Source organism: Anolis sagrei, chromosome 2 (assembly GCF_037176765.1).
Source record: "Anolis sagrei isolate rAnoSag1 chromosome 2, rAnoSag1.mat, whole genome shotgun sequence".
Classification (NCBI taxonomy): Eukaryota; Metazoa; Chordata; class Lepidosauria; order Squamata; family Dactyloidae; genus Anolis; species Anolis sagrei.
The window spans coordinates 162,311,382-162,327,019 of NC_090022.1; the positions used below are offsets into that span (position 1 = coordinate 162,311,382).

A 15,638-nucleotide genomic window follows, 5' to 3' on the forward strand; every position below is an offset into this window, starting at 1 on the left:
ACCCTCAGTGTACAACTCTCCTGTCAAACACAGTTGTTTTGAATGTGATATAGTGACTTCAGTTATTGACTGTTACTCTGGAGTTAAAATGCCTAAGGTAAAGGTAAAGGTAGTCCCCTGACATTAAGTCCAGTCATGTCTGACTCTGGGGTGGGGTGCTCATCTCCATTTCTAAGCCGAAGAGCCAGCGTTGTCCATAGACACCTCCAAGGTCATGTGGCCGGCATGACTGCATGGAGCGCCGTTACCTTCCCGCCGGAGCGGTACCTATTGGTCTACTCACATTTGCATGTTTTTGAACTGCTAGGTTGGCAGAAGCTAGGGCTGACAGTGGAAGCTCATGCCGCTCCCCGGAATCGAACCTGCGACCTTTCGATCAACAAGCTCAGCAGCTCAGTGCTTTAACCCACTGCGCCACCGGGGGCTCAAATGCCTACTGTCATGGAAAACCATCGGGAGATGTGCCATTACACCCAGACGCTTTTATAAAAAACAAAACTATGATGTGCTGTTTCCTATGTCTGGATGAACTGGTGGTGCTTTTCTTGAGAAAATTGAGATTCTCAGTAACTTAGTCTATAACAAGTTCTGAACATCAAAAAAGGGTATTTATTTCAAAGTCTTGCAGACTTGGTACAGTTCTTTCAAGGTTGCAAACAGAACAGTTAATAGATAAAACCAAACAGATATTCCTTCTTTCTCTTCTCCACCAATCAGCCTTTTCCAAGTGGCAAAGGGTCCAGAAATCCTTCACCCTAATCCAGGGCCTTTGTCTTTAGAAAGAACAAATCTTTCCCTATCTATCTAGGCTCAAGACTAGCCTTGGAGAAAAGCAGTGCAGTCTCTCTCTCTCTCTAAGCTCTATAAAACTCAATTCTCAAAGCTCAATATCTATTTTTCTTTATACTCTATGACTCTCCGATAATCTATCTAACTATAGCTCAATTCTTCTCAATTCCTGTCTATAACTCAATTATTCTCAATTCTATTCTATGACTCAATTTAGCTTCTATCTCAATTGTCTTCTCTAATTCTCAATTCTTAATTCTATTCTTAATTGTTCTCAATTGTTTTTGCAGTGGTTTGTCAGAGCTACCTTTCTTGGCCTCCAGCACATCAGATTTCTTCTTCAGAACTGAATAGGGCAGGGAGATTCTAAAATGGAGACTCTCCCCGAGAGGAAGGATGGGGCTCTAAACTCTCTAGGCCAATCATTGCAGAGAAGGCCTGCAAACTGGCTTTCCTGCCTCTGGCTGCTAACTCTGTAGGCTTTGCAAACCTGCAGCAGCTCTGAAACAAAACAGATATCTTGGGAGACGGAACAGGAGACATTTGGAAGACCATTCCTTCTTAGCCTCAAAGGAAGGCAAGGGCAGGCCTCCCTCAGAACAAGTTTTACCAAGAAAACCTTTTGATAGAGCCATTTTGGATTGCTATAAGAAACAACTTAGGCAGACAGCAGCAACAATGAAAAACAATTTCTTCAAGCTAATTATTTTTAGAGTTGCATGTTAAAATAGGTTGCATAATGTATTGTCGAAGGCTTTCATGGCCGGGATCACTGGGTTGTTGTAGGTTTTTCCAGGCTATATGGCCATGTTCTGGAGGCAATTTTTCTCCTGACATTTCGCCTGCATCTATGGCAAACATCCCCAGAGGTAGTGAGGTCTGTTGGAGGTAGGAAAAATGGGTTTATATATCTGTGGAATGACCAGGGTAATGTTTCAGCTGATCACCTTGATTTGCATTCAATGGCCTCATCAGTTTCCCTATGCGGTCAGTGGTTTCCGGGCTATATGGAAAAGTGTTCTTGCCATACATCAAGGGAACCACTGACCGCATACGGAAACTGATGAGGAAACACAACATACAAACCACTTACAGACCCACCAAGAAAATCCAACAAATGCTACGTTCAGCAAAGGACAAGAAGGATCCTCTCACCTCTGCAGGAGTCTACCGTGTACCATGCAGCTGTGGACAAGTCTACATAGGGAACACCAAATGCAGCGCCCAGGCACACATCAAGGAACATGAAAGGCACTGCAAACTACTCCAACCAGAGAAATCAGCCATAGCAGAGCACCTGATGAACCAACCTGGACACAGCATATTATTTGAGAACACAGAAGTGCTGGACCACTCTCACAACCACCATGTCAGACTACACAGAGAAGCCATTGAAATCCACAAGCATGTGGACAATTTCAACAGAAAGGAGGAAACCATGGAAATGAACAAAATCTGGCTACCAGTATTAAAAAACTCAAAAATTACAACAGCAAAACAACAGAGAGTAAACAATCAGATACATCAATTCACTCTCAACAAGAGATTCCCCCCAGGCACTTCCAGGCCATTGAATGCAAATCAAGGTGATCAGCTGAAACATTACCCTGGTCATTCCACAGATATATAAATCCATTTTTCCTACTTCCAACAGACCTCACTACCTCTGAGGGTGTTTGCCATAGATGCAGGCGAAACGTCAGGAGAAAAATTGCCTCCAGAACATGGCCATATAGCCCGGAAAAACCTACAACAACCCAGGTTGCATAATTTTAAAACTTAATAGATGCCAATGAAGGGAAAGCTGGAAATCAAATTTCTTTAGCTATCTACACTGTTTCCCCAAAATTAAGATATACCCATAAAATAAGCTGTAGCAAAATTCCTAAGCATTTGTGCAATATAAGCCATACCCCGAAAATAAGACGTAGTGATAGGCGTGGTTATGCAGTGTATAAGGTCGACTCCCCTTGTCTGGTCCCCGTCACTCTATATATTGCAAGCTGAGGCACAGAGGGAGACATAGAAAGATAAAGTAGAAGTCTCCGCAGTGAGATTGCTCTGCTTTAGGTATCGTGTGTCCTTGGGGCGGGGGGAGTAAAGTCGTGGCTGCCGTTTTACTCAGCACTGTGGTTCTCTCCCCTCAACCAGCAACAGTGTGTGGGTCTCTCTCACCCCCCACAAACACCAGTAAAGCTGCTGCTTCCCAACACTGACCAGCAACAGTCTGTGGGTCTCACTCACCCCACAAAAACACCAGAGGATAGGGGGAAAGCTTCAGCAAGCAGTCTGCTACTGAGCCCTGAGAGATCATCCCATAAATGCAGATTGTTGTACCATCTATATAAATAAAAATGAAATGTTAGTTTGTGGGATTAACAGAACTCAAAAACCACTGGACGAATTGACACCAAATTTGGACACAAGACACCTAACAACCCAATGTGTGTCCTTCACTCAAAGAAATTGATTTTGTCATTTGGGAGTTGTAGTTGCTGGGATTTATAGTTCACCTACAATCAAAGAGCATTCTGAACTCAACCAACGATAGAATTGGGCCAAACCTTCCACACAGAACCCCCATGTGGGCCACAGCAATACGTGGCAGGGGACAACTAGTACTTAATAAAAATAAGACACCCCTGAAAATAATCCATACTGTATCTTCTTGAGGAAAAATAAATATAAGACTGTCTTATTTTTACGGAAATGTGGTATATAAAATGTTAATGTAAAAAAACATATTGTATGACATACTAGGCAGGGTTTTGTAATGGATTGTAAGCTTGAGTGTGTATATATATATATATATATATATATATTCTGTAGAAAATGGAGAGTTAGTTTAGTGAGGATGTTTGTTCATTAGTTTAAAAAATGTAGTGTTTGTATGTACACCCACAATTAAAAAAATCATAAAACAAAAAGAAATTATACGTTATGAAATGTGAAAAAGTGAAAATGCAACAATTGATCAAAATAATAACCATCAAATGTTGATATGTCTTCTTATTCTGAAATATCCAATACATAATAAACCATGTTAGCATTTCTGCTTTTCCATTTGGCTAAAACCATATTAAGAGATTTTCGCATACCTACAGTCGTCCGGAGCTTATGACACCGATCAGAAAAAGTTAGTTGCAGGATTCCTTCCTAAACACACACACACTCCATTAACAGATGTAGGTAGCAATGACCAGTTGAATGATTTCTTGTGAAAAATAAATTAATGTGATCCTAACAATAACACATTTCATAATGAATTGCTCTAAAAAGTAACTTTTCAGCATTTTAGCCAAATCTGTTTCATTGACAAAATCTTTAAAGTAGCGTGGTGATCTTCAAATAACAGGTCGTTTCATCTTCAAATAGTAAATCATTTCATTTCGTAGCTAGTACAATTTTGGGGAAATAATAGTGGAAGAACTTCCAGGGAATTACACGAGAGATGACTTCCTGATAAACAGATATAGGATTGTGAGCCTTTTAACTCCATGGAATAAAATCCACATGTCTTCATGTCATGTTGAATGAAGCACTCAGCTATGCAGTCTCATGTGATGTTAAATACAAACTCTTGCCTTCAAATTCTATGTCAAAATGAAAGATGTGAGCAAACAAGTTTCATTTATTTGTATTCTCCCAGGTATCTTAATGGGAAGAAAGTTGAAGGTGTTGCCTTTGTCCTCTTTGGAGTGAAAACTGATAATGAGAAAAAGAGTATTTCAGACTCACTCAAAAGAATTCCAGTAAGAAGATACTTATATTTGGGAATGAGGGAGAAAGAGGGAGAGGGCGAGAGGGGTTTAGAAAGGGTATTCAGCTTTGATTTCCTGTCTATATTCTGTATCTCCTTTCTAGATTCAAGAAGGGAAAGGAACTGCAGAACTAACGAAAGACATGCTTCAGACCACGTCTCGCAATCTTAATCAGCTTGTTGGGTACTCTCTCTACATCTCTGTAACAGTAATGACAGAATCAGGTGAGTTAAGACTTCCAAAGCCACATGATTAGTAACTGATTAAGCGACCAAACCCAAAGAGTGCTCACCATGGTTCCTCTTCATCCTGGAAAGAAGTGACTAGTGGAGTGCCGCAGGATTCGGTTATGGGCCCAGTTCTGTTCAACATCTTTATTAATGACTTGGATGAAAGTTTAGAGAGTGTGCTTATCAAGTTTGTAGATGGCACCAAATTAGGAGGGATAGCTAATACTCTAGAGGACAGGATCGGAATTAAAAATGACCTTAACAGATTCGAGAGCTTGGCCAAAACTAACAAAATACTTTTCAACAAGGACAAATGTAAGATAAAAATGAAATGCAAAGATACCCATGTGAGAAAGAACTTGGAGTCTTCGTGGACAGCAAGTTGAACATGAGCCGACAGTGTGATGCAGCAGCTTAAAAAGCCAATGGGATTTTGGGCTGCATCAAAAGGAGTATAACGTCTAGATCAAGGGAAGTCAAGGTGCCTTTGTATTCTGCTTTGGTTAAACCTCGCCTGGAATACTGTGTCCAGTTCTGGGTGCCACAGTTCAAAGGAGATATAGACAAGCTGGAAGGTATCCAGTGAAGGGCGGCTAAAATGGTTTGGAGGCCATGCCATATGAGAAGCATCTGGGTATGTTTAGCCTACAGAAGAGAAGGCTGAGGGGAAACATGATAGCCATGTATAAATATGTGAAAGAGTGTCATAAGGAAGAGGGAGCACATGTGTTTTCTGCTGCCCTTGAAACAAGGACTAGGAGCAATGGGATCAAATTACAGGAAAGAAGATTCTACATCAGGGGTCCTCAAACTAAGGCCCGGGGGCCAGATGCGGCCCTCCAAGGTCATTTACCCAGCCCTCACTCAGAGTCAACCTAAGTCTGCAATGACTCAAAAGCACACAACAACAATATTCCTATCTCATCAGCCAAAAGCAGGCCTACGATTCCCATTGAAATACTAATAAATTTATATTTGTTAAAATTGTTCTTCATTTTAATTATTATATTGTTTTTAAGTGGCTTTTGCACTACAAAACTATGTGCAGTGTGCATAGGAATTCATTCATATTTTTTTTCAAATTATAATCCAGCCCTCCAACAGTTTGAGGGACTGTGACCTGGCCCTCTGTTTAAAAAGTTTGAGGAACCCTGTTCTACATGAACATTAGGAAGAACTTCCTGACCGTATGAGCTGTTGAAAATGGCATGTACTACAGCTGTATGCACTGCATACACTCTCTTAACATTTCTCTCCCCTTCTAACAACTTGGTTAATTTTTTCCTTGTTGTTGTTATTTCTCTTTCCTCTTTCTCCAGGCAGCGATATGGTAGTGGTTGAGAGAGGTGGCATAAACATAGTGACATCGCCCTATCAGATCCACTTCACAAAAACCCCAAAGTTCTTCAAGCCAGGGATGCCCTATGAACTGATGGTAATCTTAGTTGAATTCCACTTTCATCTGATGGCACAGTTCCAGATGCTAGTGCTGTCTTCAGATTAAAATACACAATCTGACTTTAGAAATCTCCCCAAATCTCAGATGTTGTGATATCCTGGAAACAGTGATTTAGACTTGAAAGGGACTTCTATATTCCACATTCAATCACATTTTTGGAATTGTTTCACAGGTGCACGTCACCAACCCTGATGGTTCCCCAGCTGCCCATGTCCCTGTGGTATCTCAAGCTACCCAGGCAGCTACCCAGGACAATGGGATAGCCAAACTGATCCTGAACACACCAGCAAACACACAAGAGCTAAACATCACCGTGAGTCACTCTAAAATTATATTAGAGCTGTACCCGCCACGCATTGCTGTGGCCAACCTTCCCTCCCTCTTTCTCTCCTTCCTTTCCTCTTTTTATTTCCCTTCCTATTTATCTTCTTCTTTTTTTCATCACTACCTGTTTCTTTCCTCCCTTTCTTTGCTCTTTGGTTACATCCTTCCTTCCCTGTATTTTTCCTTTCACTTTTTTATTTCCTTCTCTCCTTTCTTGCTTCTCTTCCTTTCTTTCTTTCTTTCCTTCTTTCTTTCCCTCCCTCCTTCTCTCCTTCCCCCTTTCCCGCCTTCATTTCTTCCCTCTTTCCCTCTTCTCGTTACTTCTTGACTGTGCCTTCCAACTCTATTCTGTAAGTCTATTTAATTTGTATTGTGTAGTAATATATAATAGTAACATATTATATAGTAATCTATATAACAATATATAAAATATTGTATTTATATATTACATAGAAAGAAAGGAAGGAAGAAGGAAGGAAAAAGGAAGGGAGGAGGGAAAGAATGGAAGGAAGGAAAGGAAAGAAGGAAGGAAAAATGAAGGAGGGAAAGGAAGGAGGGGGATGAAGAAAGGAGGGAGGGAAATTAAGGGGAAGGAAATGAAGAAAGGGAAAGAAGGAGGAAAGGAATGGAGGGAGGGAGGGAAGAAGGGACAGGAAGGAAGGGAAGGAGGGAAAGAAGGAAATGAAGGAGAAGGAAGGGAAGGAAGGAGGGAGAGAAGGAAAGGAAGGGGAAGGAAGGAATAAAGGGAGTGAGGAAAGAAGGGAAGGGAGTGAGGGAGAGAAGGAGTGGAGTGTGGCAGAGGTAGCTACCTCCCAGTCTGGATGGTAATAGGAGAAAGAAAAAGAGAGAGAGAGAGAGAGAGAGAGAGAGAGTTAAATGTGTGCTCGTGTTGCCGGAGACAGCCGAGCAGATAAGGGAGGGAAGAAAGAGTTGACGAAGAAGGGAACAGTCTCTCTCCCCTCCCTCCTGCCTGCTGCTTCTACCGAGGCATCTTGAAGGAAGAGGAGGCGACAAAAGGGAGGGGGGCAGCCAAGAGGAAAAAGGCTGCTGCTTCCGCTGGCGAGGGAGGGACTTTAGGAGCCCATCCACTGTCCTCCTCCTCCTTTTCCTCACTCCCATTGTGCCCACTCTCGCTTGTGTGTGTGTGTGGTCGTGCATCCGTGCCTGGCTTCTAAGGCTTTAACGGCCAGCTGTTTCCCCGCAAGGAGGAGGAGGGGGCGTGGCCACGGGTCTCTTTGTGGACATGCAGTTCAGAAGTGTTTTCTGCTTTTTGTTTTCGTGGGGGGTTTTGTGAGTGGAGAACATACATTGGGTTGTTAGGTGTATCGTGTCCAAATTTGGTGTCAATTCCCTCAGTGGTTTTTGAGTTCTGATGGTATCACAAACGAACATTACATTTTTATTTATGTAGATTGATGTTTGATTGTTTAAAGTTTTTGTGGTTTCTTTGAGATTTTGTTAATCCTTCTCACCCTGTCTAGGTAAAAACAAACCAAGTGGGACTCCCGGATGAACATCAGGGAATCAAGACCATGCTGGCTACAGCCTATCAAACCCAGGGAAATTCTAGAAACTATCTCCATTTATCAGTCTCAGCCACAGAAATCAAATCTGGGGACTATGTATATATCAATTTCAACGTAAGAAGCAACAATCCACAAGTATTAAGGCAAATCAGATATTTCACCTACATGGTAAGTGATATAAGCCTAGGCAGAATTGAAATCCATAGCGCACATTCGTATTTACCATAGAATCATAGAATCAAAGAGTTGGAAGAGACCTCATGGGCCATCCAGTCCAACCCCCTGCCAAGAAGCAGGAATATTGCTTTCAAATAACCCCTGACAGATGGCCATCCAGCCTCTGTTTAAAAGCTTCCAAAGAAGGAGCCTCCACCACACTCCAGGGAAGAGAGTTCCACTGCTGAATGGCTCTCACAGTCAGGAAGTTCTTCCTCATGTTCAGGTGGAATCTCCTTTCTTGTAGTTTGAAGCCATTGTTTTGTGTCCTAGGCTTCAAACTACAAGAAAGGAGATTCCATCTGAACATGAGGAAGAACTTCCTGACTGTGAGAGCCATTCAGCAGTGGAACTCTCTGTCCTGGAATGTTGACTTTGTATTTATTTTCAAGGGAAGGAAGGGGAAACTTCTTATCAAGTGTCTAGTAGGCTTGGGTGATCCAAAAAAAAAAAAGGTTCAAAACTCGTTTCGGATGTAGGGGGCACTGGCGATTCGATTTTGAAATTATTTCCAAAATTTTCTTGAAAAAAAGATCGGAAATATCAGGAAATACAAATCACTTCATTTGTTTCGTTAATGAAAGGTGTCCCTCCCTCCCTCCAGAACGATTAAAATCTCGCAGTTTCCCTTCCTTCCCTTATGGCAAGCTGTGATGCAGAGGGACAGGGTGGGCGCGGCTAAGCACAGCTCTTCTTGAAGGCCACGCCTGCCTCGTCCCTTTTTGCATCGCCGGGCGTGCAAAGCCACATCCGAAAATAATTCCGAACAATGGGGAAGTTGTTTCAGTTCGGAATTGCTCCTCCCACTATTCCTGCATGGCTCAAAATTGGAACAAAAGGTAATTTAATCCAAATTAATTGCGATTTTAGAAACTAACAAACGAACTTACCCAAGCCTAGTGTCTAGTCTTCAGGGAAAAGCTGAATCCAGCAATATTTCCTACAGTCCTAGTTGGATTTGAGGGCGATCTGTCTGAAATACCTGTCACCCCATTGATCACCAGAGTTGATCTGGGTAGTTAAACAGGTATCCCCTTCCTCCCTCAATGCCCCATGTGCATCCTGCCTAGAGTTGCACACTCAGGGGAAGACAATGATCATCCCAATGTGAGCATACTAGATATAGATGGCCTTGGTAAGCCAGAGAATCATCAGACCCTCCTCTGACCTGTTCACATCAGCACTGGACTTGTACATGTGGGTTTGGGATGAAGAGTTCCTACTGATAAGAACTAGACAAAAGGAAAGTGCAGGGCAGAGGGTAACAAGCATGATGCGAAGTTGCTTGATCATCTTTTAACCAATTGAGCCTGACAATGAAGGAATGATGCCCCAAAAGAGTAGCACAGCCCTGTGAAACTATTAAATCAAACGTACTGTCATTGTTCATGATCCCTCCATTTTGGAGGCACCACTGGGAGCTCCAGTTCTCTGAATTTTCTACCTCATTTTAGATTTTCAAAATAAAGCTTTCTTTGGCTTGTTGTAGGTTTTTTGGGGCTGTATGGCCATTTTCTAGAGGCATTCTCTCCTGACGTTTCATCAAAATGAACAAAATCTGGCTACCAGTATTAAAAAAAACTCTAAAATTACAACAGCAAAGCAACAGAGGAAACAATCAGGGACAGCTAATCACTGCTCAACAAAAGATTCCCCTAGGCACTGCCAGGCCATCAAATGCTAATCAAGGTGGTCAGTTGAAACGTTCACACCTAGCTCCAGCAGACAAGAGTTCTTTGTCCCACCCTGGTCATTCCACAGATATATAAACCCAATTTTCCTAGTTCCAACAGACCTCACAACCTCTGAGGATGCTTGCCATAAATGCAGGCAAATCGTCAGGAGAGAATGCCTCTAGAACATGGCAATACAGCCTGAAAAAACTTACAACAACCCAGTGATTCCAGCCATGAAAGCCTTCGATAATACATTAAAGCTTTCTTTCTGAGAGCAAAAAACACCTGGTTACTTTGTTGGCTGTGTTTCTAAAGCTGCACCTTTTAAGAGATTGTGGTGACAGTTTGTGGTGTCCGATAGACCCAATGGGTGGAAATGAAATTTTAGCAGGAAAAGAAAAATGGGTACCCCTGACACTGTGGACACCAAAATCCACTGATTGTGACAATATGAAAACAACCAAATTAACGAAATGTATATATTACACATACACATATAAAAAAAAAACAGGACTGCCACATTCACATTAAGTAGAAACAACTGGTCTTCTCTTGAAATATAAAACACAGTCTTCGTGTGAGTAATGTCCTGTTCTTTATTCCATATGAGTAGACTCCAGTAGTCACATGAATAGACTCCAACTTACGACCAGTTTCGACTCGCAAGAGCCTTCGTCAGGTGGTTGGGTTCAAATTATCACAAAAAGCTCAACTTGTGTGGCGAGCAATTCACCTAGTGTCTTCTGGTGGGGTGGATCAGCTAGTCTTTGTTGAGCAATATACCCTGCAAGAAGTTTTATTCTGTGGTGAGTATACTTCTGTGCTCCTCTGCTAAGACCTCCAAATAGTTACTTTACAGCACTGGTCTTCTTTAAAAAAATCTCAGCTAAGAACAGCTTCTCAATCTGATTCTTTTGAGGAGCCATCAGTAATAAGCAAACTCTTAAATGTTACAGTGCTTTACAAGAAAAATGTTTTTGTTTCACTTATGGTGCACATGTGATGTCAATGCCTTTATCTTACCCTTATGGATAAACCAACCCTCAACTCTCTTAATTAATATGTCTGATTTCTCATCAGATCTTGAATAAAGGGAGGATAATCAAGGCTGGGAGACAATCCACATCTCCTGGGAGGAATCTAGTGACCATGTCTTTGTTCATCATGCCAAATCTTATCCCTTCCTTCCGAATTGTGGCTTATTATCAAGTGGGGAACAGTGAGATTGTGGCTGACTCTGTCTGGGTGGATGTGAAGGATACCTGCATGGGAAAGGTAGGCCATGTTTTCTGCTAATACAATTTATCAATATCAATGCAAGGCCTTCTCTTAGAGGTGCTGGAGCAAATAATTGCAAACTCTGACCTTTTCTGGGAAAGTATATATTTCCTCCCCCCCCCACCCCACCCCACCCCCAAATTGTGGACTGTCAGTTGAACAGTCAGTATGGAAAATGAGAGACATTAACACTGAATAGAGTTAAAGAGCAATAGGATCATGAAGAGTTAACTAAACAAATATATAGAGATGGTTGAATTAAATATGATGTTTGTGAATTTAAATGCACAAACTGTTCAAAGCACTCCTGTTAAGAGATACAAGCTGAGTAAAATGCTAAAGGATCATCGGGTGAATATTGTGTTATTGCAGGAAACACACAAAAGGAAACATAAGACTGAATTGTTGAATATTAAAAATTGGGAAAAACAGTTATAATCTAGAGCAGGGGTCCTCAAACTATGGCCTGAGGGCCGGATCCGGCCCTCCAAGGTCATTTACCCGGCCCTCGCTCAGGGTCAACCTAAGTCTGAAACGGCTTGAAAGCATACAACAACAACAGCAACAACAATCCTATCTCATCAGCCAAAAGCAGGCCCACACTTCCCATTGAAATACTAATAAGTTTATATTGTTAAAATTGTTCTTCATTTTAATTATTGTACTTTTTTAAGTGGGGGGGGGGGGGTTGCACTACAAATAAGATATGTGCAGTGTGCATATGAATTCATTCATGCCTTTTTCAAATGATAATCCGGCCCTCTGTTTAAAAAGTTTGAGGACCCCTGATCTAGAGGGACAAATACATCCCAAGAGGTTGCCATATTAAAAAAAGATAGACTGAGTTTTGAATTATAAAAAGTAATAAAAGATGCTGAGGGTAGATTTGTAATGATAAGAGGAAAAATAAATAGCATTCAAGTGTTTATGGCCCCAATCAAAATCAAGTAAGATTTATCAATAAAACGTTTTTTAGAAAAAGGAAAAGAAGGTTGTGTGAGACATAATTATTGGTAGAGACGTAAACATAGATTTATTTTAAAAATAAAAAGAAGAGGTATAGGAAATCTAAAAGTGGAAAGGAAAATAAATCTTAAAAGTGGAATTTAATAAAAGTTAATAGTATAATAGGAGAAAGAGTGGATCCTCCCACATATTTCTCTCCTAAACCCAAAAATAGATATTTTTTGCATAGAGAATAATAATTTAATGCCTATAAGAAACTGAACAGAGGATAAGCAATGGCCAGGAGACTATGCTCCCTTATACTTCAAAATGGGATATAATACTAAAAAAGAGAGAGAGAAAAAATGGAGATTTAACCCAGTGGTTATTCTTAAAGAAGAAGACAGACAAGAAATAAAGGAAATTAATCATTACTTTAGACTAAATAGAATGTCTGAAATAAGGCAGTCACTAGGGGTAAATGTATGACAATGAAAAAATATGTCAAAAAATGAGATAAAGGTAGATTGGAGAAATTAAAACAGGAAGGAGAAAAAATCTTCCAAACCTTTCAATAAGACTCAACAGAAGTATATAAAGAAAGATGGAGAGAGAGAGAAACAACTACATGACTTAGAAAAAATCAAAATCACAGAAAAATCTAAGTTTGATAATAATGTCTTTCAGATTAACTCTATAAAAATACAAAGAGACTAGCAAGTTACTTCTTTTAAAATAAAAGAAAGTAAGTAATAGGATAACCAAATTAAGATATGAAAAGGGACAATTAAAACCCAAGGAGAATGATTTAAAGGAAATTATGGCAGGTTATTAGACTTAGTTTTCTAAGTCATATTAAAATTAGTATTAAAATTAGTTAAATCTGTACTTCCAAAGTTATATCTGACCCAAGGGTGTGGCGTGCACCTAAAACTTAAGACTCAAAACTTACCCAAATCCTTTTTCGTTTTGATTTTGTATTGCTTGGAAGTCTTCCAAAGTCAGTTTCACATTCATGGCAAGCAGCAAAAAAAGTCGAAAAGATCGGTAGGAATGGAGAAATCAGTCAATGGGTGGGTTTAAAGAAAATGAGTTTGCTTGAGTTTAAAAAAGATGATAGATTAAAACAAGCAAGCAAACAAATAAATAAAAGGAGACGATTGATTTCAACAATGGAATGCTGGGAAAATGGCAAATTCTTTATAAATAAAATAGAAATACTTCCAATAAGAATAATAGACAACAATAATGAATAAATATGTGGGAAATTGATATATATATATATATATATTTGTCGTGTTAGGAGCAAGTCGCTTCTAGTGTGAGAGAATTGGCCGTCTGCAAGGACGTTGCCCAGGGGACGCCTAGATGATTTGATGTTTTTATCATCCTTGTGGGAGGCTTCTCTCATGTCCCTGCATGAAGAGCTGGATCTGATAGAGGGAGCTCATCCGCCTCTCCCCGGATTCGAACCTGCAACCTGTCGGTCTTCAGTCCTGCCGGCACAGGGGTTTAACCCACTGCACCACTGGGGGTTAGGGTTAGGGTTAGGGAAATTGATAAAAATATGAAACAAAATGGAGTTTAAAAAATGGTGCTGTATTAAAACCCAATGGAACAATAATAGAATGGGATGAGTTAAAGAATCAGTGTGGACAAAGTAACTGGTTACTACGGCATGGAATGTCCCCGAGCATCATAGAATGGAAGAGAAAGGAAAGCCCAGAAGCAGATTTAGACCCAGTTTTAAAGTGGGAAATAGAGGAGAAAAGAATTGTGGAATTTCTATATAATAAAATAATAGAAAAACACCATAATTGGAAACATACTTTGATTGGGGTATAGACAGGGGTGGCTCAACCCATTACGCAAAGTAAGCATTTGCAGTATAGTTGATTTTGCCCTGCTCTTCAGGCGCTCTTGGGAGAAAATAGACCTTGACATATGCGAGTTGTAGTTACTGGGATGTATAGTTCACCTACAATCAAAGAGCATTCTGAACTCCACCAATGATGGAATTGAACCAAATATGGCACACAGAACTCCCACGACAAACAGAAAATATATTTCAGTGATTGGTTGGGGGGGGGGGCACCAAAATACTGTTTGCGTACCATTGAAAATTACCTAGGGCCGCCTCTGGGTATAGAAATAAGAATTAAATAACAATGAGGAGATTGAAAATTGGATAAAATCAATCAAAACAATTAAACACCCAAGGATTAAAGAAACACAATGTAAAATAATGACAAAATGATACTGAGACCCACTTCAATTCGTCCATATTACAAAAAAACACATCACAATCATTTTGGAATAAATATGGTGGAATTGGAAGCTTTATCCATATGTGGTGAAACTGTGATAAGCTACAAAGATTATTAAAAAAACTAAAACAGAGTGGAAGAAATATTAGGGATAAAAATAGAAATGAACAAAAAACAATTATTTACTCAGAAAACAGAAGGTAAAGGTGGGACTAAAGAATGGGTCGAAATCGTAAAACACATGATAATAGCTACCCAAGCAACGGTAGCCTTAGGCTGAAAAGTTCCCACAGGAAATGGGAACTTATTTATTTATTTTTTGTCATGTCAGGAGAGACTTGAGAAACTGCAAATCACTTCTGGTGTGAGAGAATTGGCCATCTGCAAGGATGTTGCCCAGGGGACGCCCGGATGATTTGATGTTTTATCATCCTTGTGGGAGGCTTCACTCCTGTCCCCGCATGAGGAGCTGGAGCTGGTAGAGGGAGCTCATCCGCCTCTCCCCAGATTTGAACCTGCGACCTGTCTTCAGTCCTGCCGGCACAGGGGTTTAACCCACTGCGCCACCGGAGGCTCGGCTTATCAGATTATATGCTTCAAGACTATGTTATTAAAAGGAGAATTAAGTATAGGGTTGGCCCTGGAGACCAGCAACATATGAATGGCTATCCTAAAGAGAACTGGGAGTCAAAATGGATAAGAGCTTGTAGCCAGAGTAAAAAGGAAAGAAAAATACAAGGAATTGAATCAGACAATCTTTATGATCAAACAAATAAAGTAATACATAGAGCTGTTCCTGGAGAGAGGCGGAAGGACAGAGTGGGAAGGGGAAAAATTGGGCAGGTATAAGTAGTAGAGAAGTATAGAATTGTAAAGGATAGGAAAACAGGAATTATCAGAATGTTGTGACAATATATGGGGATTTTTTTGTAAATGTGGTTGTGACAATGTTATATTTTATTTATATAACCAAAAAATGTAATTTGAAAAGTGTAAAAAATGAACTGTCTGTATTAAGGAAGTTATTTTGTAACCTTGTTTAACTTTGAGTGAAGGTGTGGACAGGGGTGGAGGGAAGACTTTATATCATCTTGCAACTTACTGAAAAGCTGATTGAATAATAGCACTTGTGATAACCAGGGAATTTCTACGGGTTTTTTTTTTTTT

General features: G+C 40.3%; 1 protein-coding gene across 1 annotated transcript in view; it reads left to right on the plus strand.

Annotated features, from left to right (window-relative positions):
- LOC132765496 (venom factor-like) overlaps nt 1–15,638 on the plus strand; it is an 83,124-nt gene that overhangs the window by 18,534 nt on the left and 48,952 nt on the right. Inside the window, exons 8-13 of the mRNA XM_067464015.1 lie at nt 4,439–4,541; nt 4,654–4,774; nt 6,100–6,215; nt 6,412–6,552; nt 8,045–8,257; nt 11,062–11,256. Of these exons, the coding sequence (XP_067320116.1) occupies nt 4,439–4,541; nt 4,654–4,774; nt 6,100–6,215; nt 6,412–6,552; nt 8,045–8,257; nt 11,062–11,256 (889 nt within the window). The remainder of the gene's footprint in view (nt 1–4,438; nt 4,542–4,653; nt 4,775–6,099; nt 6,216–6,411; nt 6,553–8,044; nt 8,258–11,061; nt 11,257–15,638) is intronic.